Source organism: Lepidochelys olivacea (genome assembly GCF_965140295.1).
Source record: "Lepidochelys olivacea isolate rLepOli2 genome assembly, chromosome: 9".
Taxonomy (NCBI): Eukaryota; Metazoa; Chordata; order Testudines; family Cheloniidae; genus Lepidochelys; species Lepidochelys olivacea.
Window position 1 is genome coordinate 77,273,898 of NC_140419.1, and position 26,783 is coordinate 77,300,680.

General features: G+C 44.9%; 1 protein-coding gene across 3 annotated transcripts in view; it reads right to left on the minus strand.

Moving 5' to 3' along the window:
• Window positions 1-26,783, minus strand: part of KIF4A (kinesin family member 4A) — a 40,781-nt gene that overhangs the window by 9,459 nt on the left and 4,539 nt on the right. For all 3 annotated transcript variants that reach the window (XM_084638226.1, XM_084638225.1, XM_084638224.1), the window contains exons 5-23: window positions 26,045-26,235; window positions 24,379-24,468; window positions 23,168-23,334; window positions 22,765-22,859; window positions 18,852-18,971; window positions 17,313-17,488; window positions 16,454-16,515; window positions 10,561-10,693; window positions 9,834-9,892; window positions 9,523-9,628; window positions 8,686-8,763; window positions 8,141-8,326; window positions 7,334-7,437; window positions 5,102-5,246; window positions 4,529-4,639; window positions 3,753-3,836; window positions 2,555-2,668; window positions 1,390-1,545; window positions 92-186 (exon numbers count right to left, since the gene is read on the minus strand). In XM_084638226.1, coding sequence (XP_084494352.1) covers window positions 92-186; window positions 1,390-1,545; window positions 2,555-2,668; window positions 3,753-3,836; window positions 4,529-4,639; window positions 5,102-5,246; window positions 7,334-7,437; window positions 8,141-8,326; window positions 8,686-8,763; window positions 9,523-9,628; window positions 9,834-9,892; window positions 10,561-10,693; window positions 16,454-16,515; window positions 17,313-17,488; window positions 18,852-18,971; window positions 22,765-22,859; window positions 23,168-23,334; window positions 24,379-24,468; window positions 26,045-26,235 — 2,272 coding nt within the window. The remainder of the gene's footprint in view (window positions 1-91; window positions 187-1,389; window positions 1,546-2,554; window positions 2,669-3,752; window positions 3,837-4,528; window positions 4,640-5,101; window positions 5,247-7,333; window positions 7,438-8,140; window positions 8,327-8,685; window positions 8,764-9,522; window positions 9,629-9,833; window positions 9,893-10,560; window positions 10,694-16,453; window positions 16,516-17,312; window positions 17,489-18,851; window positions 18,972-22,764; window positions 22,860-23,167; window positions 23,335-24,378; window positions 24,469-26,044; window positions 26,236-26,783) is intronic.

The following is a 26,783-nucleotide window of genomic DNA, read 5'->3' on the forward strand; positions in this document are numbered from 1 at the left end:
CAATGGTGAACGTGTTAGGTACCTTGAGATCATGGTGCTATAGAAATGAGAGCTAGTTCTGCCTGCTAGAAGCTTCATGACACTCCCTTACCTGAGCGCCATCTCTGTTTCCAGGCTTTCTATCTGCTTTGTGATGGAATGGTCTATTTCTGAAGCCTGCACATCTGCGATCGAGTATGTACGTCTCTGAAGAGAATTGCAGCAAGACATAATATGAAATAATTTGAGGTTGGAGACGCAGGTGGAGAGTGGTTGAGCAGCAGTGGGTAAACCACGGGTCACGTCCGGACCGTGGGACCTGTTAATCTGGTCCTAGAGCTCCCGCCAGGGAGCAGGGGCTTGCCCTGCTCCATGCTCCCGCCAGGGAGTGGGGTTGGGGGCTTTCTGCACCACTCCCGGAAGTAGTGGCATGCCCCAACTCCAGCTCCTGCGCATAGGGGCAGCAAGGGGGCACCACACACTGCCCCTGCCCCAAGCGTCACAAGGGGACATGCTGCTGCTTCTAGGAGCTGCGGGGGCAGCACCTGCGGATAGGGCAGCGCACAGAGCAGCCTGGCCACGGCTCTGGGTAGGAGCCGGAAGTGGGACATGCCACTGCTTCCAGTAGCTACTAGAGGTAAGTGCTGCCCGGAGCCTGCATCCTGAGCTTCTTCCTCCTGCCCCAACCCCAGCCCTGATCCCCCTCCCACCCTCTGAACCCCCCCCCCCCCCCCCGTCGCTGCACAGAGCATCCTCCTGCATCCCAAGCGTCTCTCCCCAGTCCCACCCAAGAGGCTGCACTCCCAGCTGGAAAGCTCCCCCACCTCCTGGCCAGCCTGGAGCCCCTTCTCACACACTGAACTCCTCATTTCTGCCCCCACCCCCAGCAGGAGCCCTCACCCCCTCCTGCACCCCAACCCCCAATTTCGTGAGCATTCATGGTCCGCCATACAATTTCTATACCCAGATGTGGCCCGCAGGCCAAAAAATTTCCCCACCCAGTGCTTGAGTCTGAGTTTTAGTTTAGACACTCTAAACACTTAAGATAGGGGTTGTATTACCAGGAAAGATGTTTATAAATAGTTCCTCTCAGCTGAAACCTGACCTTCCTTCTCAATGGAAGAAAGGGTTGTACACAAAACCTTCGATAGGGCAGGGGCTCACTCTCATGACATTGATGCCAGACTAATTGCTTTAGGGAATAGAACCATGAAGAACCAGATCCCCGCTACCTCTTGTGCTACAACCACCTCTTCATTGCTACTCCTTTCATCAGCCAGGGGGGCTGTGGAAACATTCATCTACTCTTCACAGGAGTTCACAGGCCCAGAACGGAGAAAACAAGCATAGCAGTAAGAGGACAGAGAGTGAGTGTAGCTCTCAGCTATTGTTTCCCTGTGTGTCACTCACCCTGAGTTTTGGAGGTGGAGTCTCCCCAGCTTCCCTCTTTTCTCTAAGCTGCAGGAGTTCCTGGGCCAAGATTTTTCTATCCTCCAGAAGGTCAGAGAGGTGGCGCCGGGCCTCTTCAGTACTAACCAGAACCTCCACTTCATTTGCAAGCCAGCTCTGGAGAAAGACAGGACAGAGAATAAACCACGGGTGGGCAAACTACAGCCCACAGGCTGCATACGGCCTGCCAGCCGTTTTAATCCAGCCCTTGAGCTCCCACTGGGGAGCAGGGTCAGGGGCTGCTCTGTGCAGTCCCAGAAGCAGTGGCATACGCCCCCTCTGGTTCCTACACATAAGGGCAGCTCCACACACTGTCTCCGCCCCAAGAGCTGCCACCGCAGCTCCCATTGGCAGGGAACCATGGTCACTGGGAGCAGCAGGAGCAGCACCTGAGAACAGGGCAGCGTGCAGCAGAGCTGCCTGGCCGCACCTCCCCGAAGGAGCTGGAAGGGGGACATGCTACTGCTTCCGGGAGCTGCTTGAGGTAAGTGCCACCCAGAGTCTGCACCCCTGAGCCACCCCCACATGCCCCAAACCCCTGCCCTGATCCCCTTCCCTCCCTCTGAACCCCTCGGTTCCAGACCAGAGCACCCTCCTACACCCCAAAACCCTCATCGCTAGCCCCACCCAAGAGCCTGCACCCACAGCTGGAGCCCTCACTCCCCTCAGCTCCCCAGTGCCCGCTCTGCCCCAGCCCAGAGCCCCCTCCCACACACTCATCTCCTCATTTCTGGCCCCACCCTGGAGCCCACCCCCCAGCCAGATCCCTCACCCCCTCCTGCATTCCAATCCCAATTTCGTGAGCATTCAAGGCCCACCATATAATTTTTATACCCAGATTTGGCCCTTGGGCCAAAAAGTTTGCCCACCCCTGTAATCAACTCTACTGAACATTGCAACAGTGGGACTTTGGTCACCCACTTCCTCCTCTGAACTCTTCCATATCTAGGGACAAATAAACTATGTTGCCTCTATTTACTCCTATACAGGACAGGAAATTCCATGGCCCTCCCAGTTCTCCACCCATCAAACCCAGCCTCCATCAGTGAGCTAGTCAGGCAACCTTTGTGTGAGCTCATTATTCAAAGGGATGCATCTGGCAGTGCACCACCATGCTGATACCCACTTTTACTCGAGCAGCAGCTCCTTCCATTCCTCGGTTTTGGCTTTCTTTCCGTTTATCCACTACTTCACGCTGTTTCTGTAGAGCATCTTTCAGGCGCTTGTTAGCAGCTGCTGCCTGAAAAAAAAAATAAATAAATAAAATAAAATTCCACCACACATACAAGCATTTCCCCTCCCTGCATCCCTAGCACAGTGGAAACTGTTGGCTGCTTAGCTTAATTTGATTCACAGCTCTGGGAGCAGGACTCCATGCTGCTGAAAGTCAGTCAGGAAACATCTGCACAAAAACACTGCTGCTTTTAGCTTTAGCTGTGGAATAGCAGATCTACATTTATAAGAATCCATTCTTCCTTCACTGAGCCCTTGTAAAGCTAATACAGATGGGAGGTCACGGAGCGCAGGGCAGTATTAAGCATGAAGGAAACAGCTGCCTGATCTGCTTTTGGAATTATTGAATGTCAATAGCCTTTGGAGGAGAATACCCCTTAACTAGGGTCTTAGACATATTACAAGCCTCTTGGTTCACCTTTAGAATGCATTTTTATTATTAAGTCTATATGCCGGGTACCTAATTTCCTGTGATTCTGCAGCCAAGTTGTCTCCAGAATACACCCAATGCAGTTGTGTGCCAGAACCGAAGCTCTCAATTTAAAAGCATTTTTGTGTCAAAACATTTCTGCTTCTAGGCCTTATAGTTGCAGAAAGCCTTCAAGAAGTGGACCCAGAGAAAACTGATGCAGTGTTGTCTTCTCACATCTGCAAACAGCCTGAGACAAGCTCTGCACAGTGTTAACTGCACCCACATACATCAATGAGAAGTCTGAAGCCTAATGTCAACACTTTAAACATTAGCGATCTCATTGGTGATCATTTTAGCAGATCCAGCTAGTGTGCTTATCCATCATTGTTGGAACAGGTGAAATCTGTGGTGGTAAAATCTAGGGCAGGCAGTGCAATCAAGAGGTACTGGGTTTGGGAAGGAAACAGTGAGAATTAAGAGGCAGAGTCCCAAATTTTTCAAGGGGGAGAGAAAAGTCACAATGCATCCCCTCTGAACTGATATCTTCAATTCATCTCCAAACCCCAAAACTGTTCCCCAGAATATCAAGAGTTCCATCTGTCCCCTGCCAAAACTCCAGTCACGTCTTCCAGACCTTGGGGGACTGATCAGGAGTCCCTAGCAGATGCTGGCTCCTCACCTCTTCTGTTTTGCGCCTGAGGATATTGGCTTGATTCTGGAAGTCTCGTTCTAGCTTAAGCAGCTCATACTGCCTCTTGCGATCCTGAAGAGAAACAAACTAGGCAAGTCAAAAAGTTGCAGGTCATATAAAGACATGTTTACAGTGCACTTGTTCAGTCCAGGGGGATCATGACACAGACATCCTATGTGCTCTATGACAGAAACACTGATCACTGTAAGCTTGAGCTGACTTAAAATTCAGGAGGCCCTTGTTGCTCTAGAATATGGTCTCCTACGTCCTCTGGGACTAGGACTGTTCTGCTCACAACATCTTGAGACAAGGAGACTTGAAAACTAAAGAGGCACAGAAGCCCTATTAGGCCTGAATGCCACAACCTGATTGATTAAGTTAACTACTGTAATAGTAACAGCTTTAACTATTTGCTCATGTAGTGTATTCTCAATATACCCTTGAAAGGCAGATGCCTCCTACTTCTCTTTTGTGGAAAAGCTACCCCTAGGTACTAACGCTGTGGTATTTTTTCCTTCTGATTTAGATCGGAGTTGTGATCACTCTACTGGCAGATCAGGGAACCTCAGACATAAACCAATTGTCTATCTGCCCATTACACATATAACTGGTGAAAGGTGGCAGCCTGCCACTCAGGCATATATGGAACAAGAGGCTTTTTGACCTATTGGTTTGTTAGTCTCAAGGCACTGTAGAGATGTTATGTTTTCAGATGTTAACTCATGGCCAGCAGTGACTGTCCAGGCAATTAATGGCTCACTTACCCGTTCTTTCAGCTGGATCACTTCCTTGTCCTTCTGCTGCTTCCACTGTCTAAATTTCTCAGCATCCTCTTTCATTTGGCGCATCAGCTGTACCCGCTGATTTTTCATTTCCTGCAGCAGGAAGTTATTCCAGTACTTACACTTTGGATAGTTTTTCCAAGTACTCTTGACAAGAGGACATATTACAAAACTTTGCCCACCCGCAGCACCTGCCTTTTGAGGATGTCAGTGCTTGAGACTAATGATTTCATCCTCTTAACCCCCACTTAAAGGGGTAGGGAATCATCTTGATTTTACAGACATGGAAACCAAGTTACAACAAAGTCAAGTGACTTGCCCAAGGCTTGGACTGAACAAGTAGTATAGCCAGATTTGACTCCCATGCCTATACTTGTACTACAAGAGCCTCCTATCCACTCCATCATTAGCAGCGATAGTCACATAACTACAATTACAGGAGTCTTGTAATACACAGGGTGATGCCAACCCAATAAAATGGAAGTTTTCACTATCTTCTGACTGAAGTTACTCCGTTAGATGAGCTCAGAGGCTGCATATGGCAGTGTTAGTTACCCGAATCTCCTGGTTCAGTTTGGAGACTGTGCGCTCTGTAGATTCTTTCAGCTTCAAGAGTTTTGACTGTTCATTCAATTTCTTCTTTAGCTCATTCATTTGCCCTTCCAACTCCTGGAGTCTTTTCCTGCGGCGTTCACTCAGCCTGCAAAGAATCACCCTATAAATATATGCCTAGTAGAGCTATTCTCCAGAAATAGACTCCCCTTCTCCTTACTGTGAAAACAGACCCAGAATAGCAGTCCCTCACTCACCCCAGGACCTGACCATTGTATAAAGCAGAGTTTAGAAACTCTGGCTGTGCTTCTCAGCAACTCATTCAACCCAAAGGGAAGGTTGGAAGGGAGATGCACACTAGAAATCTATTTCCCAGGGTGCAAGTAGAATAGTTGATCCTGGGCAAGCCAAGAACATCTCTGCTAAGAGATCAGTTCCCTTCAGGTGAAAGAGAGCCGACTGCATTGCAAACATACCTTAAAACTCCCAAAGAGAGATGGACAGCAGCTAATCCCAGAGCCCAGGTTAAATGACTCAAGCTTGTAGGGTTCACACAATGGAGCTAAAAACAACAATAATGAAGACATTTGGGCTAGGACTGAAGCCCAGGCTCTGAGACCCTCCTTCTTCACCTGTTTTCAGAGCCTGGACTCCAGTCCAAGCCCAAAATGTCTTCACTGCTATTTTTAGCTCCATACTGCAAGCCTGATTCATTGGATCCAGGCTCCGAATCTTGCTGCTGCAGGGTTTGGGTTTTTTTGTTTGTTTGGTTTTTGCAGTGTCGATAGACATACCAATAGAGTCTAGAACTGTAATACGGTACACTCCAACTTAACTAGAATTTCCTTTATCTGAAAATTCTAGTTGTTATCTGAATCCACAGTGCACTCCCCAAGTAGCCCACTAATAACTTCTCAATTAACCTCTTCATGCTAAGCTAATATTCAGCAAGGAGTATAATTCATGCTATACCAGTGCAACAATATATCCACTCACAATCTGGTTCTATGGCTGCAGCATTGCGCCCAGTTCAAAAGTGCAGCCTGTAACTAGTTGTATCCATAGCAGCCTCTCTAGTCAGCCCTCCTCTCCCATCATAGAGCCCTGCAGCCCAGGACACAAACCCTGCCAGTGACCATCAATGCAGGAATTTCACAGACACTGGAACCATCACTGAAGGGCTGTGTCCGGCCATAGCCCAGGGCAGGCAACATGTGCAGGAGAGGGGCTGACACACAGAGCTCATTGGCTCATAGCCCGGAAAGACAACAGTGGCCAATTGAGCAAAGCAGCTCCCCAGAGTGTCTTCAGCCTGCAACTCCCACTGTACCCAGACCTTTGCCTCCCAGCCCGAAGCTAGAACCAAGATCAAAAATAGTACTTCTGTTTAACTGAATGCCTGGTTATCCAAAAGTTTCAGCTGTTCCCCAAGCCATTTGGAAAAACAGGAGTATACTCTAAAGAGGCTAGCGATAAGAATAGATTTAATCAGCAGACGGCAAAGCGCATTAAAGATAAATAAGTCTGACAAGTCCTTCCCAACAAATCAAATCAAGTATGCATTATTCTTGTTTTATTGATGGGAAACTGAGGCACTGAGAAGGGAGAAAACTACACAACATCAGAGTCTGTAGCAGGGCTAAGAATAACGCTTTGGCTCTCTGTTCTGGGCGTTAAGTCTCAAGGGCCTCCCCTTCCCCATCTCAACTCCTAGCAGGATGCACTAGGTCAGAATAGATTCTCTACAAGAGAAATTGAAAATTTACTCATTCAGAGTTGAGGGTATTCCCCCCACCTCACACTTTATGCCAGTCTGTAGGGTAAAAACATGATACAGTAGGCACCTTCCTAGTGCCAAACATGAACCCTTCCACAGCCTAAAAATATACTCATTGTCTCAATGAAGTAGTTAAGGTTTGTGAAGCGATTCCCCAGAGCCCTCATGACCTGACAGGGGTGTGAATTCAATTCCTTAGCTTGGTTCATTGTGTAGTGTGGTGATAAAAACTACACCCAGCACCTGAAGCGTGCAGATTTATCAAATGGGACATAGTCGTGTAGGAGACGAGCCCATTCATTGCAACACAGTTTGGAATTTAGGATTTTACGTTTTATTCCAGTAGTCAGTATGTGCTGCAATGGCCAGGCCAATTTACTTGCCAGGCCAAGTGCCACTGATTGGTTCCAGTAGATGCTCATTTCTCTAATCTACTTGGCCTTTCTAGCCAGCCTTACTTTGCTTGGTTAACATCCTTCTTTGCAGTGTGAAGTGCAAGGATCAGTTCTTCCTTTTCTTTTTGCAGGCTGCTGACCTCCAACTCCAGGCCCTTGATATTAGTCTAGAAAGGAGACAGGAGCAGAGAGATTTCAAGTCTTGAAATCCCAATGGCTAGGGACAAGGCTAGATAAGGTCTTGGGGAGCCATGTTTCCCTTCAATAGGTTGGACAACTGCACTATTGTCGGAGGAATCAGAAGACTTCTCCATGCAGCAGCTGTAGGAGCCAGATCAATATACACCTGCAGTTAGCCTTTAGTCTGGCAGTCATGTTTTGATCAATAAATCAGGTGGGTGCTGGAATCCATCATTTCTGAACTTGTAGGAAAGAGGAAGCCAGTTCAATGGCAGCAGTGGCTGAGTTCCATGGAGGCTAAGCACTGCCACAGCAGAAGTGCAATTCTGAGGGGTGAGTTGGAAGACTGGGACTACATGGAACAGTCAGTAGCCAGTGTCCTGATCAGAAGCAGCAAGGACTGGCTGCTTAGAACGACGTGCAGCCATTTAGGCACCGTAGTTCTGCCGCCTTTGGGCGCCTACAGCTAGATGATTACCATTCCAGAGATGGCCGAGTTCTGTGACAGAGGCTCTCTCATACCACACCTCAAGACATATGGAGTTCTTACTATGAGAACCACCAGGGGAATGCTCATGTTCTGATTAATCCCTTCCCCCACTAGCATTACAAAACATGCACATATGGGATGAAGAAAAGGACAACACTGGACAGATATTTCAATGAGCCTTCCTGGAAAGGAGCATTTACCTGGTATTGGGACTGTATTGGCTCCAGCTGGCTGTCATTCTGGGTCATTTTCTTGGCCAAGGCCTCTTTCAGAGCCAGGGCTTTATTTAATTCTATCAATGCTTTGGACATCTCTGCCTGGCGGAGGGCATGCTGGGTGGTGAAAGCATCTGGGGATCTCTTGCTGTCCTGGCTGGTTTCTGCTTGCTGGAATATAGACACAATTATTAGCCAGAAGAAACGAATTCCAAGGAGCTCCTCCGTGCTTGCATTGGCAGTTTGAACATAGTTAGCAGAACAGTTGAATACTACTGAAGTAAGCAGCAGTATTTATATAAAATGCTTTGACATTTTTTTTTTTTAAAACATAACTTTATAATTTTAAGAAGGAGAAAATAAAAAAACAGGAAAGGGTACAGTAAAGGAGGAAGGATAGATGGTAGGAAGTAACTATAAAGTGACAAACACATGGGATTAGGGAACAGGAAAGATGCAGTTACTGAGTGAATGAGAATATTTACAGAGAGTCAAAATCTGCAGTATATCAGACCCCCCCTACTACTTACAGCATCAGATTCTTGCTCAGAGTTTGCCATCTCAGCAACAGCTTCCATGGATGCTGCCACATAGGCAGCACTTTCATCCTGTGTAGCGCAAACAGAGCACTTTAATGTACAGCAGTGAGAAGTGATGTGCAGTTAACAAGGGCTCCTCGCTGTCCATTTAGAACAGCAAAGGCTTCTCTAGACTCTCCTCTGATCTGAAAAAACTCTCCTCTCTAGGAAGGGAAGGTCACTGGCATCCCATTTTAACAGCAACAGTGAACGCCTCTTTTGAACGCAGTCTCAATTGACAAGCCAAAGTTACTCCCTATCAGACACTTCCTGCACTGCACAGAATTGGCAGCCAGTTCCTTACGGGGTGGTTGGAGCTTTGAGGGACATCTAGGAAGGGGAACATGGAAGAATCATATATTAGACAAGGACATGACATTTTCAAACAATTCCAGCTCCCTCCAATAGGGCCGTTTACTAGAAATATAGAAGCTAAAACCCTGAGCTTCCAAGAGTTGTTTTTGCGCCCTGCATTACCCAGTCTTTGGGCTGTAAATTTGTGCAATAGTCTCATTTCACAGCATTTTTCTGAGGATACTCATTTACTCTGGAGCGAGCAGCTATCTGAGCATAAAATGGTCATTTTGTGGCTTTGAAGTTTCAACAGGAAGTCTATATTAAAGTAACTTGCCAAGAGCCATTTAACAGCCACACACGTGTGCAAAGGGCTTATTTAGCAGGGCTTTAAAGAAACCACTACCTAGCAGACTGGCACCATACCACTGAGTTCATCTCAGTAGGAAGCTCATTTGGTACAGGGATCTTCCCATTCCCTAGGTCAGTTCTTACCTGTAACTGGACTATCACTTGCTGGAGATCACGAATCACTTCTATGTTCTCTTTGAGCTCCTGATCCTCCAGAGTCTCTACCAGCTTCTGCAGATCAAGTTTGCACCTAAAAAATTCAGACATGCAACTGAGTCCACGGGTCTTGCTTGGCAATTGCATGTTTGACTGCTCAATAGATAGGGTATTGCCAACATACTTGCTCACCCTCCCTGCATACAGATGGACTTTGGAACAACAAATGCAGAGCCAATCAATGAAATGAACAGTGTTGCAGGGCACTTCTGCAGCACATGAAACTGGATGGGACTTACGCAGCATGCTGCCGGAGTTCCTCTAGTTTGGCATTCATCTTATCATTTTCTTGTTCTGTCTAAGAAAAGAAAAAAAAGTCAATTAGATACTGAATTATAGAAGGAGAAGCAGGAAACAGCTATCTTCTTTGTAGCAATACTGCTTCATCATTCTACTGTAAGGTGACTTGCATTGTGATTCAGTACAGGTTTCTGCACACTCAGGGGAAGGTTAGTTCCCTTTAATTTAAAGTAAGTCTGGAGTTTTCTCCAAAGCCAACAGAAGAGCAGGTATTAGGAGCTTTTGGGAGAAGTTGGCATGCAAGACACATTTTGACTTATTTAACCCTGGAATCACAAAGTTTGGCAGTACAACCACTGAGGGCAAATGGCCTCCAAATAGTCAAGACACACAGAGCCACAGTGACTGATGGGAGAACTTGGGAAATAGAAAAGTTGGTATTCAGTGTTGTATTCCTGTGGGTAATGCATTTTCAGAGCAAAGTGCAATGTATTCCAGTTCTAGTACATTTGAGTCAAAACCTGCAGGCTTCGGAACCAGATGCATTCTGTAGCTTAACATCATATTGCTACTGGACATTTAATATGTTCCCTACAAATTTAGCTTTAGTCCTCCAGAGTCAGATGCTCCTGAATACCATTAGAACACTGTTAGTGGTCAATTTCCAACAGGTGGGAAACAGTAGTGTGTAGCTAAAAGCTCTTCACATAGAATTTTGAGCCTTACCAGAATGATTCTCTCCAACATCTGGGCTGTCTGACCAGCTGCCTCACTCAGACCTCGGCTCAACTTTTCATTTTCCTCCATCAGGGACTGGTTCTTCTCCATGAGGGATTGCAGATTCTCTGATGGCTTCACACTAATTAAGACAAGTGTTTATTATTTTAATGCCAATGAGGTGTTTACTGTTACAGACTGACAGTATCCTGAATGAACTTTATTGAATTAAGTTAAATCTTATTGAATTTGGGTTAATACCTGTTGGATAAACATTTTCATTTCCTATACAGTGTATGTATTATTGTGAGATTTTATGGAACTTCTTTAGCAAGAAGACAGATTACTGCAATGTTCGGAAGGTATGAGGAAGTTCAAAGGTCTTTTTGGAACAATACGTTTGAAATGGATTTCCTTAGGAAGTACCTTGAGGTGAAGGGAATATAAGTTCTACCCCTCTAGATCCAACCTTCAAAGACATGCTTTGGGGGGGGGTGGGGGGGTAGGGAGAGAGAGAGAGAGACACTCGTATTCCAATTACCTGCTTCTGGAAATCCAGCTCAAAAACTCCTGGAACTGTATAAAAGAGTGGCCTAAACTTGTCATGAGGGTACTTGTTCTCAGCTGAAGCAGTTATGAACCGGCAACTATAAGGAAGCCCCAGGGGAGCGTTGGAAGACTTTTCTCACCAGAATACATTAGGCCTACTCTACACAACACAGTTAGGTTGACACAAAGCAGTTTATGTCAACCTAGCTGTGCACGTGCCTACACTTACAATCAGTCTCCCACCACTGTAAGCACCCCGTTACACCAACATAGTAACACCTGCTCCCTGAGCAGCATAGAACCACGATCAGTGTGCTTAGGTTGACACAATGCAAGTGTAGACACTGCATGATTTATGTTGACACTAACTGCCCTCCAGAGCTGTCCCACAATGCTCTACACTGACTGCTTTAGTCACCATTGTGAACTCCACTGCCCAGGCGTCACAGAGATCCATAAGTCCCTAATCCCCTTTAAAGCCCTGCAAATTGTTGAAATTCCTTTTCCTGGCTACTAGACTTGGTGATCATAACTAGCAGCTCTTCACTGTTGAGTGCAACTCTCCAGCAGACTATGTTGGCTACGTGCTCCAGATGCACTGACAGGAGATATTGGATATCGTGGACCTGCAGGAAGAGGAGGCTGTGCAGGCAGTTGTGGACCAGCCGTAAAATGCTGACATTATGAACAAATTGCTCAGGGGATGCAGGAGAAGATGAATGACAGGAACCAGTGGCAGTACTGGGTGAGAAGCAAAGGAGTAGTGGCAGGCGTACCAGAAGACCAGGGAGGCCAATGATCAAACTGGGTGCCAAGCCACAGACGTGCTGCTTTTATGAAAAGCTGCATGCCATATTGATGGAGACACCACCACCACTCCCACAGCACCAGGGATACCCCTAAGGGCCTTGAGTCACAAGCCCCTGCCATGAACAGTGGAGGTAGTGGATGAAGAGGAGTATGGGGGACAGGGGACCAGGGAATCCAGCTACGCAGCAAGCCAGGACCTGGATTTGTTTGTTTTGACTCCACCACAGTCCAACACAGACAAGCCTGATACAGGGAAAGGAACCATTATTTTCAATTACAAAGCTGGCACTCTCAAAGTAGCAGGACACGGTCTTTTCATTAATTTATTCATACAACCAAGAGAGGTAGAATTGCCATCTGCTTTTCATTCCCCTCCAAGATTACGTGGGGGCATGTGCAGTAGTTTATATAATGTACACAGGGATGTCCCTTGAATCCTCCTAAGATCTTTCATGAGAGTATTCTGCCAAAAATTTCTAGGGAGAGCTGCCTTATTTCTTCCTCCGCAATAGGACACTTTCCCATGCCACTCAGTGATAACTTCAGACGACACTATTGCAGTACACAGGCTAGAAGCATCTGGGCCTGGGCGGCTTCAGGACATGAGCTGCAGCTGTGTTCTCTGCCTTTGTTACCCTCAAGAATGAGATGCTAGCTAAAACCACCATCATCTGTGGAAAACGGTGCCAGCATTCAGTGCCATTGCCCTATGCTACTAGAATCATGCAACAGAGCAATTCCCCCCTCATTTCCACATCCTCCAGCAGGCCATACTGACCATGGCTGGTGATGTCACTGGCACTATTCACAAGCAATCCCAAGCAGAAGAAACGAGAATGTAGTGCTTTTAACTTTAGGGGAGCAAGGTGAGTGAGATCCGCATTTTAAGTTTTGTTTTCTGTAGAGAATATGCTGCTAATGGTACCTCTGTTTTATCTTCAGCTGCTGCCTTCAAAGTCTCCCCCTCCACACTTGCAGAATGCCTGAGCCAGATAAGGAGGAAAGAACAGGACTCGGGATGACATGTTCAATGAGATCCTGCAAATCAGTGCTGTATCAGGCCTTGAGCACAGAGCCTGGAGGATGAACGTTGTGGACGTTCTGGAGAAGGAAAGAGTGGAGAGGACAAAGGCCCAGGAGTCCCAACAGGAAAAGGAGATGCACCAGGACATACTAGGGCTTCTCAGGCAGCAGAACACAGGTGCTGCACACTGGTGAACATGCAGGTTCAACAATCCTGTGCTCGCCACCCTCTGCAGCCCATTGAGAACTCAATATTGGGGACCTCTGTATGCACCCCCTGAACATTCCACATGGCATTAGGGGTTGCTGCACTACTCCTTTCATTCCATCCCAGGGAACATTAATGACAATCACAGCTTCATATTCACCAACTGTGACTTTCACAGGTAGGTGTACGTGTTTAGTTAAGATGGACATGAAGGTCCTTTCCCCTTCAGAATTTCTGTTCTATTAATTTACTAAGTTTTTAATGTATTTGTTTTTGTTACACAACTCATAGGATCATTCACAAACAAAATTATATGCCTACATGTGTAGCAATCACCACACAATTCTTACCAGGGCACAAAAGAACAGGGACAGGTAGAGCACCCAACACCATCATACCCTACTCTGGCTCTCTGTTAAAAACCTGTCTTCAAAACCTCCGAGTCATATAGCATAGCACTGAGCTCTTCTAATAGCCCATGTATCTGGCTGCTCAAATTCAGCAGACAGCTGCTCCACCGTAGCAGAAGCTTTTCCTGCTTTGCTTCACATATTATGCAGGACACAGCAGGCAGTCTTAACTATTGGGATATTTTTCTCACTGAGGTCCAATCTTATGAGTAAACAATGCCAATGACTCTTCAAATGACCAAAAGCCCATTTAATTGTTATTTTGCACCTACTGATCTGTCGAGATGGCCAATGTATGACTTCATGAGCCAGGGGAGCAAAGGGTAGGCTGGGACGCCCCCATCACTATTGGCATTTCAACATCCCCAATGGTAATCCACCAGTTGGGAAAGTCCCTGCTTATACCTTTCCAAACAGTCCTGTATTCTTAAAGATGCAAATGTCATGCACCTTCCCTGACCAGCCCACACTGTCGTCATTGAAGCAACCCCGGTGATCTGCCATTGCTTGTGTAACCATAGTAAAGTAGCCCTTTCTGATGAAGTACTCAGTGGCGCCGTGGTCTGGTGCTGAAATAGGGATATGCATGCCATCTATTGCTCCACTGCAGTTTGGGAGCCCCACTGCTGCCAAATCCACCTACTATATCCTGCACATTGCCCAGAATCACAGTCCTACATAGCAGGAAGCAATTAGTGGCTCTGCACACTTGGTATTACAACAGCACCAGCAGTGGATTTACCCAGCTCCAAATTGATTCCCAACTGATGGGCAGCAATCTGGCATAGCAAATTTCCCTAATACAAAATGCCCCCCACTTGTCCACGGTCAGAGCAGCTCACGTTGGTATCTCTGCGCTGGAGGACTCGGGCGAACTCAGCACACAGATCCAGGAAGTTGGCTTTCCGCACCCAAAAGTTCAGCAGCCACTGCTAGTCATTTCAAACCCCTATTATGATGCAATCCACCAGTCAGTGCTTATTTCTCGGGTCTGGAAGCAATGCTCCACCTGCCGCAGCTTCTCTGTGAATGCCACCAACAACCTTGAATTGGTTCTCACTATGTTCCACAGCTATCTGGCCTCCAAGGAAATGTCACGTTCCCTCTCATTTGGTTTTTCTTATGGCTTTGCAAATACTCCAGGATCACGTACCCTGTTCTCGCAACACTCATGACAATAGTGCTGAGCTGTGCAGGCTCCATGCTTCTGTCAGAGATGGCGGACAGTGAGGAGGGTCATAGGTTTTTGACAAAAGTCACAAAAAGTATGGGATGCAGACAGTTGCAAACTGGTGAGTTGACACCATGCTCCCAGTCACTCCTGTGAGACTTGTTTAGGACCCATCATGCATCTTCCTAAAAGACAGCGTGCTGGACAGTGGCAAGTTGTACAACAGGATACCTACCCATGAAGCACCGCACTCTGCATCAGTACACTTACCAGGAGTGCTTATGCTCACCACCGACACAAGGAGCCAAGTACGCATGCACACAAGCAATGTAGTAACTGCGGCAGCTGTGTGCCAACATGACTTGAGTCGACATAAGCTTGTAATGTAGGCATGGCCTTAAGCTTACCAGAAGCCCTATTAGCATATGTTCTGGGTTCTTTTATTGTTTTTAATAGGTTCTCTCTCTAATGCTTTTTATCTTAAGAATAAAGTAGGCTTCCTTAAAAAGAACCATGTAGTCATATATCCGTGGCAATCATTCTGGTATCAGTCTCTCAAGAGAAAGCAAGTAAGTCTGTTTAAGCAGACTGTCTTTGCTGGGAAATACACAATGAAGGCAGGAAACTGTACAACCTGGAAATACCCTGGTCAGAAGGGTGAGAGACATGCATCTCCACCTGAGAGAGGCAACAGCTGGGGAGCTGGAAGCCTAAGGGTAGGCACCCTTGCTGAGATGCAGGTGCAGTCACCCTGAACTGTGACAGAAAATTGAAGAGAGAAAACTCCTGTATTGAGAAGCTTACAGTCTAGGAAGATGGAAAAGTAATCTTTGCTTACTTTTAATTTACAGTTTGGGTGATGGATTGAGAAACTATACAGCAGAAGTGTCCAGTAGGAAGGAGGAAGTACAAGGGATTTTATCCAATATGAGAAATACATGGTCAGTAAAATGCTACCCTTCAATTTAAAAAGCAGGGTCAGATGCCTGCTCAGGGAAGTTTTATGGGTAACCCCAGCAGCTGCCTGTCAGACAAGACCAACTACAGCTCAACTGCAACTTTAGTAAAGTTTTGGAGTGAGATTGAAGTTCTCCACACATTTCCCAACAGAACTATGACAAACAGAGGCTGGATCAGTTTGAGAGAAGGATATAACTGGTGAAACCCAAATCCTGAATTTAAGACCTTCAAGCACTATAAAAGTTAAACAGTTACTGCATCACATAGGCAAGTGGATACTATTTAGGTAGCATCCCTGTGGCTGGTGTTAAATTGAGAAATGGCATTCACTTAGGAGTAGATGCACCCTCTAAGACAAACCCACACACACATCATTTCCTCCCTGGATTTACTAGCATTTGCTTTTTAAGCTAGAGAGGAAATAAAGTCAGTTACTCATAGTGTTTGTTAGCAGCCTCTTAGAAGGCTGATATTTACACCACTAAAATGTTACCATTATTGACCAAGTTCCTCCCCATGCCTCCTCTACTACAGCTAGACTGTTGCATTCTTACAGAGGGTATTGTTACATATGGAAGCGAAATACTGGGAGCATGACAAAGGAGTGAGAAAGAGGACTTGACAAATACTTGAGTGAAAAATTAGTTCCTGTCTTAGCACCAAGTGCAGTCTAGAGCCTCAGTACAAGAGGGCTAGTCAGGTGGGGGGACGGGGAGGTGCAGGGAATCAAGGCCTCTAGTTATATTAAGAGCATTAGTCTACAATTCTTACTTGACAGACACTGGGAGCGTCCCTCCATGGGCTTGCAACAACAAGACCTGCAGCTGTTGTACCTAGAGGGAAACAGAAAAAAAGTACCCAACTTTGAATCTACCTCTATAGTAATCAGCTCAGAGCACACTGACCTCTAAGAAAGAGTTGGAGCTGCAGGAATTAACATTAATGACTAAGAGGGAGCTTTTCCCTCTCTGTCAGTGCTGAACCAATGCTCCAGTGTTATTTGACAGCACAATGTTACCTTTCACATGATACACAAGATAGAGTTTATGAGCACATCTTCACTGGAGAGTCCCTACAAGAGTGCCAGGAGAAATAGGGAGAAAGCATTATCCTTTATGTTTTAAGCAAACTAGAATTTGATTAAACTAGATTTGCCTGCAATTGATTGCATATGAACCCTTCAACATTTCCTATCCTAAACTTGGGCAGTATAGCTGTGTAGCGTTCGCTAGATGCCATACTTCACTCCAGAGATGGCTGCACTTTGGTGGCAGTGACATTTCTTATGCTGTGTCCAGTGCACAATTAATGTGAAATGTAAACTGTGGTGGACACCAACACTTGGCCATGACCGAAGCTTGACCTTGAAGGCCCAACCTAAAAGTGGAGAAAATAAATGTTCCAGGTGCAGCACACTTACAGTAGAGAATCTCAAGCAGCATGTGGCATTAGAGAAGAGGCCACTGCACACAAAGAAACATTTAAGGATTTCCTTTAAGGTGACCCATAGCTAAGTGAGTTCAGTGTCTATTTCTCTTTCGTGAATTTGATGCAATGAGGATTATCTCACTTTTGCTATGTACAACAGATGTTTTCCAGCCTCCAGCTGAAGGAGGGAAGTGTTCAGTACCTGCTGCTTTAGATGATTTAGTTCAGCTGCCTGAGGATCAATGTTGACTATTGGTTTGTTTTTTATTTTTCTCGCCCTGTCAGCATAGCGCAAAGTGTTTAAGGTTTCTTCTAAGTTGGAATCTGCTGGGCTCACACAGGCAATCATGAGAGTGTGGCTGTTACCACCCAAGGAATCTGAATAGAAACAGAATGGGACAAAGCATTACTGAGACAGTGAAAATGTCAAAGTGGGTTAGTGATGGAAACCCAGAGCTGTAAGAGTGCACCAAACCCATAAAACACAATGGTCAAAACCTCGTCTGTGTTGGCTAACGTGCTAGTCATGTAATACTCCATAGCTGATTTCTCCCATTACAAGAAACACTGTTAAGAAAAGCAACTAGTAAGAGCCCCACTGAAATATGTCACCCCACCTCCTTCTTCCCCTCAAAAAGTTAAACAACATTTTTCACATATGCTATTTTGCCTCCTGTTTCTACTCCAAACGCCGGTGGTTTGACATCACATGCTGCTGACGGGAGTCTCATGTCAAGCAGCTACACAATTCCCTATATCAATGTTTCAGGTACTCTTACTTCTGCTGGCATCAGCTCCCCTGGAAGATGAAATTTCATGGGTACTCTGGACAGTCAAACATCAGATCAGACTTCATTCTCCTTCATTTGAGGATCTGAACAAATATACTCCCCCTGGCAATGAGCTGCCCAGAATGGCATATTACTTTTGCACCCAGCGTCTGTATTATCCAGCTTTGTGCCATAAGTCTCCTGAGAAGAGCACAAATGGTCCTGCTCAAATTCAGCTCACTCAACTGGGTTTCTTAAGAAGGTTATGGCACCTTACAGTCCATGTTTTGAAAGATGTAAAATGGTTTTGTGTAGCAAGTTACTTCACTGTGAAAAGGAAGACTGAAAAACTAATTTAATAAATTGAGCTATTTCCTTTTTATTCCCAGACTAAAGTGTCATTAAGATGAAGACTAAAGATTCCAGATCAGGAATTAAGGGTAAATAACATTCTTGTAATGTGTTTTATCACAAAAACAAGCATTACAAACTCAGAAAATTCAGAGTTAAGGTTAAACTTAAGAAATCAAAAAAAAAACCAAAACAAACCACATTAAGGTGTAAATGTTTAAGGGACATAGCGTCTTAGCTCTGCCCTGTGGTGACATGGTGCAGTAACCATTCAGTTATGATTTGTTGATACTAGTGATTGTGCCTCCAGATTAGATTAATGTATTTTAAAAAGGCAGTTTAGAGTGTCTCAAGGTTTTTTTCCTTATAGTGTCACTGCAGGATAGAGTTAGAGTTGTTTGTGCCCCTACCCCAAAGCATTTGCACTCAAAGATAAGACAACAAAAACACAGAGGGATTAAGGATCATGGGTATGTGGAATAAAGCACAAATAATACATTCATATCAGGTCAATGGGAATGTAACACACTTGGCCTGAGGGTTACACAGCTCTTGACATATTATTTTGTTACATATTTATTTTTAACTATAGAACAGAACTATACCGGTATGGCTCTTACCTTGCAGCAGCCGCGTTAACTTGGAGTCTCTGTAAGGGACAAAACCACCCTTTTTATTTTCATCGCCAAGAGCACTGATTACATTTCCCAGGCATAGGAGACCTCTGTTAATGTTGATTCCTGCACACAAACAAATAAAATCCAAAGTGAGTAAGAGTTAAACCAAATAGATAGGTTTGCTTTATTACTGTTTATGTCCTATACTTGCCAACAAAGGTCAGAAAATGTAGAAAATGAAGAGGTTTAGTCCTCATAGAAAAGCTCCAGTTCCCAGAAGGAAATCCCTCCCTATGCCTTCTTCCCACAGGTTTGCAAAAGAGATTTAATGAAGAAGGATATGGTTACAGAACAGATGTACTATGTGGAGTCATATGAAGCACCAGCAGGTTAATAACCTTCAATGTTGTCCTAGTCAGAATGGCAGAGGAACTCTTCTTTAAAGACCTGCTCTTTTCTCCAACTGAAAACCCCAAAATAGGGAAAGAACAGGTTAAAGAACATTTTGATAAGTCAGATGTATTCAAGTCAGCAGGGCCTAATAAAATTCAACCTAGGGTACTTAATGAACTAGCTGACAATCTCCAAACCATTAGCAATTATCTTTGGGAATTCTTGAAGGATGGCGAGGTCCCAAAGGACCGAAGAAGGGCAAACATAGTACCTATCTTTAAAGTGGGGAACAGAGAGGACCTAGAGAATTATAGACCAGTCAGCCTACATATTATTAAACAAATTTGGAAGCATCTACATGGTAACAGGGTTACAAGGAATAGCCAGCATTGATTTGTCAAGAACAAACCAGGCCAAATCAACCTAATTTCCTTCTTTGTCAGAATAAGTGGCCTAGGGGATTGTGGGGAATGGAAGAAGTAGATGTTATGTTTATTTTAATAAGGCTTTGTGACAGTCCCAAAAGACACTCATGAGCAAACTGGAGAAATGTGGTCTAGATGAAATTACTATAAGATGGGTGCATAGCTGGTTAGAAGACCATACTCAACGAGTAGTTATCAATGATTTGCTATCATAGTGGGAGCGTATATCTAGTGAGGTCCTGTAGGGGTCAGTCCTGGATCTGGTACTGTTCAGTATTTTCATTAATGACTTGGGTAATAGAGGGGAGATCATGCTTATTGAAATTGCAGATGACAGGTGGGTAGGGATACAAGCACTTTGGAAGACAGGATTAAAATTAGAAATTGCCATGACAAATTGGAGAATTGGTCTGAAATCAACAAGATGAAATTCAGTAAAGACAAGTGCAAAGTACTGCACTTAGGAAGGGGGGCGGCGGGAGGTGGAAAAATCCACAGCTACAAAAGGGGGAATAACTGGCTAGGCAGTAGCACTGCAAAGAAGCATCTTAAGGTTATAGGGGATCACAAATTGAATATGAGCTAGCAATGTGATGCAGCTGCAAAAAAGACCAATATCATTCTGAAGCCTATTAATAGGTGTGTCATATTAAGACACGGGAGGTTGTTGGTACTGGTAAGGCTTCAGCTGGAATACCGGTGTTCAATTCTGGGTGCCAAACTTTCCAGTTTTGTCCACATCTTTCATAAAGAGTCCGGGGGATGGGGGGAATGATATAAAGTTTAGGAAATCTGACGGAGAAAGGTTAAACTGATTATGTTTAGTCTTGAAAAAGAAAAACTTAAGAGGGACCTGATGATAGTCTTCAGATACATTAAAGACTGTTATAAAGTGGATGGTGATCAATTGTTCTCCATGTCCACTAAAGTAGGATAAAAAGTAATGGGCTTAATCTGCAGCGAGAGAGATTTAGGTCAGATATAAGGAAAACTAACTAGAAGGCTAATTAAATTCGAGAATAGGCTTCCAACAGAAGTTGTGGAATCCCCCTCACTGAAGGTTAAGAACAGTTTGGACAAATACCTGTCAGGGATGGTCTAGGTTTAGTTGGTCCTGCCTCAGTACAGGGGGCGGGACTTAATGACTCACTGAAGTCTCTTCCAACCCTATATTTCTGATTCAATGAACATCAGAGTTTCATCCTACTAGATTTGGATATTTTTTTGAAAAACCAGAACCAAGGATGAACAGCATCTGCCCTTCTCACCTCCCACCCCATTATCAGAGTGCAACAGATGGCTTATTTTGGTACAGTCAAAGGTTCATAAAGATCGTAGCAATCAGTGATGTTTTAGCATGTTGGACCTCTACCCTTATATCCATTCTGCCTAGAAGAGTCAATGCTGACATCAGCTACAGCGTGATGGCGAGAGTGGAAGATAAGGCACATTGTCCTTCCCCATACTTTGCTAGTTGAACACAGGAATGTAGTAACTGACAATGTGCCTCATCTAGTCCAGTACCCATCTCTGACAGTGATCAACACCAGGAGCCTCAGAATAAGAAACCCTAACGTGGGGTAGTTATGGAATAACTTGCTCCCAGAAAAAGTTTGATCCTAATTCCCATTAGAGGATGTCTTATGCCCCAAGTTGAGGGTTTATATTTTTTCCATAGCTCGTTTATTTTTAGCTTTTACTATTATAACTTAAGACATTCTGTTATCCAAGTAAAATGTCTAACCCTTTTTGGAATCCTGCTAAGCTAATGGCCTTAGCAATATCTTGTGGCAGTAATATCTTCTGCATTGTGTGAAAAGTGATGTATCAGTTTTGAATTGACTGCCTTTGGATCTCATTGAACGTCCTTATGATCAAAGGTGAATAGACATTTCAAATCTACCTAGAACCCTTCAGTGGCTAGCATGAGTTCCTCCAAGTTTCCCGTTCTTCTGCACCAACCCAAAGAATCTTGTTCTGATTTTAAAGGGTGAATGTAGAGGAAAGACTGGTTGAGTCCTCTAATGCAGCAGTTCTCAAACTATGGGGCAGGCCTCCCACAGGAGGGTCGGGAATGTGTGGATTTAAAAAAACTCTGGCTGTCAGGGTGACCAGACAGCAAGGGTGAAAAATCAGGACAGGGGGACGGGGGTAATTGGCACCCATATAAGACAAAACCCCAAATATCGGGACTGTCCCTATAAAATTGGGACATCTGGTCACCCTAGCCCCAGGTGACAGGGGCTCATGCAAAAGTGCCGTGCACACCTGGTAGGCAGGGATAAAGGGGACAGCCAGAGCCTCAGCACCTGGGCTCTCCTTCCCCCCTACTACACCCAGTCCCTCACCAGGAGGCAGCAGGCTCTGGCTGTCAACCCTGGGGTGGCAGAAGCAGTGCAGAAGTAAGGGTGGCCATGGGGTTCTATGTCTGCTGTGAAAAGTGATATTGACATATATCACTTTTCACATTGCCACCCTTATTTCTGTGCTGCTGCATGCTCTCCACTGCCTTCATAGCTGGGTGGCAGTATATGTACTTGGGGAAGAGACGCATAAAGGACTACAGGCACAAATAAGTTTGAGAACCACTGCTCTAGTGGATTTAAAAAAAAAAAAGAGAAGAAATTTTTTGTCTTTGTTTTTGCTGGATTCCTTAGAGATTCGCAATGGAAGATCAGCCCTTAACTGAAGGTATATGACTCTTTCAGAGAGCTTTTCTCCCAAAGCATTTCATGCACTTGGGCTAAATAACTGAACACTGTGTTTGATCATCAGAACAAAAAGCTTTCCCCCTCAACTGCATATGTTTCAGTCACTTAGGAAGCCATGATCCAGCTAGTCCTTCAGTCCTCAAATTCCAGAAGACAAAGCCTGATATATTCCTGACATAAAAGCCAAACAGAAAGTTTTACTAAATACCTTTCAAGCTCTCCTTATACCTCAAAACCCAGCAAAAACAAGTCTCTCTTCTTTGTGTGTCACCTTTAAGGTCAGGATTTCAGAGTGGTGTGCTGTATTTTGTCCTTTCTAGGAATGTAAGAGGTGAAGAGCACAAGCTTGCACTACTGAAGTTGTTTGAAGTTATTGTGCTTCCTTACCTTCCTTTAGTCGGTCCCCCTCAGCCTTGGTTTTCTTTTGCCTTTCGGAGCCAGCAAGATCTACAAGGTGTAGCTTGCAGCGAAAGCTGTTGTTCCTACATCAGACAGAAAAGTTACACTCCTCAGCTAATGTGTGGTTAGAATGCGAGCAGCAATCAGGATGTAGGGGATTTCACATCAGAGCTGATCCAATGGGTTTAAGAGTGCATTTCTTATCAAAGTGCTGCCACTGGCTTTTGAAATTAGGAGAGTCCAGTGACTGTATATCTTTGAGGCAACTTTTTCTAGAGTCAACCAGTAATGGTTAAAAAGGTTACCTTTTGATAAGCAAGTATGAAATCTCAGACTGACAAGAGACAGGGTTGAATCAGAACTGTTACCGAAGGAGTTCTCGCTTTCTTACTTGTCACATTTCTTTCTCTGTTCGATTGAAATGGTGAAGATTGCATGGGACCGCGAGGACTGAGAGTTCATAGCTGTAGAGGCTACAGTTCTGGAATTGTTTCCCTGCTCCAGACAGAGGACGGTATCTTGGGCACACGCCACATCCCGTTCTGTTAATCCTACAATCTGTGCCAAGAACGAAGAATCTGGATTCGTCTTCTTGCCTCTCAATATTCAGCCTTCACTTACTACATTACAGATGTGTACTTATGTCTCAGACCAAGTCCCTGCTTCCATCCCACTGTGACCACAACTAGCAAAGGAGAAACACACATTTGCACTCTGCTGTAGTCTAACAGACTTTACCAGAAAGAGATTAATGCTCACCAAGGGGTCCAAATTTGTGCCAACTAAGAGCTGTATTAACAGCTTATAAATAGGCATATCTAATTGCCATCCAGGAGCCCAGTATGCTGCCACTAACATGAGTCATGCCTCATCTAAAATACAGAAGCAAATCCTCTGAAGGTGCCAGCATACAAAGCTGCATAAGAGAACCTTTGTTCCAGGCATCCAACTAGAACATAGATACTACATATGCCCAAGGTTTTTGGAAATATGGCAATCAGCAACCCACTCACCATTTGGAAATGTTAATGAAGTATGATTGACAAGCCCTGGAGACAAAAGCTAGTTTATCCACAGAACAGATGCAGGATGAAACAGCAGCACAAAAAACTTTCCCTACACTGTACCCCAAACTCATCTATGGACTTCAGGCCTTCTCTGGAGGACTTAGGGACAGAGTTTAGTTTCATATCTATAGCCAGTGCCTGCCATGGCCATTTTGCTGTAGCTTTCCTCCTTTTGAGTTTGGGAGAAGGCATGCAGCAAGGAAGTTTGGCTTCAGGAACTGCAGTAATGTGTTACTTTAAATAAAATCAGGGTTTGAGTTAATGTTATCAGTTCACTGAGAGCTTTAACTAGCTGTGGTCTGAAATCTAGATCCTAATGAAGTCATCGCAGAGCAGGTTTGAGAATCACCAGACATTTAATTTAGAAAAGAGTTGGAAGTCAGCATTCTTTTGTATCAGTGACCAGAGTGAAGCATGAGAGAGAATCTGAGACAGCAAGATTATGAATTGCAAAAGTGTGTCTGGGTTTGATTGAAACATTGGACTCTGACCTCTCCCACCTCCCAGTGTGCCCACCTCTGTGGGAACAACGCACCTTTATGCCTTCTTTGGGGTCCTCCCGTATGCTGATTTGAGATCGTTCTCTAGATGGAGACAGCAGGTCTAGAATATCCTCATTGTAGATCTGAAGGTATTTGAACAGAAGCTCAGAACAAGTGGTCCAGGCGGAAGAGGGCATGGAGCATGAGGGACAATAAAGGGTTACGCTGAACCATGCTAACTTTGCAAGATATTGCACACATCTTACTCACTAAAACATGCAGATTTAACTTGGCCCCAGTCCTGTGAGTAGGAGTTGTGTTTTATTAAATTAAATTCCTACATGTGCCCCACTCTCCATTCCCCATGGGCTCCTCAATGACAGAAGTTCTACAAGCCTGAGAACCCCAATTCCCAAAAGAGAAGAGTGTGATGCTGGAGATACTCCTTGCTCATCTGAGGCAAATCTCTTTAAGACAGCGGTTCTCAAACCATGGGGTGGGACTTCCAAGGGAGGCATGGGAATGTGTCAAGGGAGGAGAGACTGTGTGCTTTTTGGGGGGGAGCAGGAAAGAGCTCTGGCTGTCAGCCCCAGGTGGCTGGGGCTCATGAAGAAGGGCTGTGCAAGCCTAGGAGGCGGGGATAAAGGGGACAGCCAGAGCCGCACCACACAGGCTCAGGCTCTCCTTCCCCCGTCTCTCCCTCAATCCCTCACCAGGAGGTGGCAGGGCTCTGGCTGTCAGCACCAGGGTGGCGGAAGCAAAGGTGGCAATGGGGCGCTAAGTCTACTGCGAAAAGTGACAAATCTCTCTTTTCACATTGCCAGCCTTATTTCTGTGCTGCTGCTGGCACACACTGCCTTCAGAGCTGGGCACTCCTCCAACAGACGCTGCTTTCCACTCTGCATTCAGAGCTGTGCGGTGATGTATGTACTTGTTGTGTAAACGTCTACAGACACAAAGGGGGGTGGAGGGAACGCATTGATCAAATAAGTTTGAGAACCACTGCTCTAGGAAGAAATGCAGTAGTCCTATCCCCATTATAGATTACAACAGAACATTCTAGGAACTGTGTCCCAAGTAGCACGCATAGAAGGTTAACCTTAGTAGCCAGATCTGCACACTGATCAGGAAAGTATGCAGTCCCATAAGAACGGTCTGACCCAGTAGGGCAAAATGTCCATCTAACCCAGTATCCTGTCTTCTGACAGTGGCTAGTGCCAGGTGTCCTGGAGAGAATGAACAGAACAGGTAATCAAGTGATCCATCCCCTGCTGTTCATTCCCAGTTTCTGAAAAACAGAGGCAAGGGACACCTATCTGCTACATAGGCTTTCATTCATGAGAAGTTATAGGTCCCTTTCTAAAGTCCTTTAGATTTCCCTTTATACCAGCTCTCCTGATTCAGCTGCCACAACCCTACTCACTGGAGTGTTACCAAAGAAAAAGAGAAGGGGAAAAAAAAAAAAAAAAAAAAACCCCCACACCAGACTATTTAAATAACCACAAGAAGGAGGCTTTATGATTTAAAAAAAAAAAAAAAAAAAAGAGGAGCCTAGTGGAATCTGGTTTCAGTCCCAACCAAGACTCCAACATAGTGTGTGACCTGAGGCTTCGATTTTAATAAGCCCAGCTGCCTGAAGAATTTGACCTATTTAAGCCTCACTTTATTACAAAGTTTGCTTTTAATTCCAGATATTTTGAAACTGTAAATAGCTTTTACCTCCAAATAAGAGACTTTCAGGGTGAACTCCCATTCCAGCCTCTGTTCTTTTTCCTGAAAGAGCAGTTTGATAACACGAGGAATGACTCCAACAGTAGGTTCATGCTCTTGATCAGCAGTGTAAGTCCCTCCCATAGAATATGTTTTTCCAGAACCTGTCTGTCCATACGCCAAGACAGTAGCATTATACCCTGAAGAAGTAGAGAATGCCTGGAATCAGGAGGAGGATGGGATCATCTAAGAAGAGACCTTGTCAGATTGGAGCATCCTAGTATGCTTCCGTGTGAAGTGTCCTCAGAAGCTAGAATCTCCAATTCAGAGAAGCATTGCCACTCACCCATTCAGTTTACACAGCATAAATGCACAATTCATAGTCTGCTAAGTCAAGAACAAAAAGCTGAACAGAACCAGGTGCCTTATCTGGACTATGAAGTATGAGGTGAGATTTATTAATTAAGCCTAATTTTATGGTTCTGACTAAAGATGCCAGAAACAATTTTTTAACTGCTCTGTCAACCTTCCCCTCCCCACAACATCTTAGGTAACCAGTCTCAAAGTTGAAGCATATAACATTCAAGTGTTGGACTGCAGATCAAACAAACAATCATAAAGGATCTTAACATAATCCTGGTGTTTTAAGTCAGTCCATCCATTTTTGCTTTCCGTGAAGCCCAGTGAGACTGCACAACTCATCTTGGTGGCCCAGTGGAATACCACGCTAGCAGTAAATAGGCAGGAT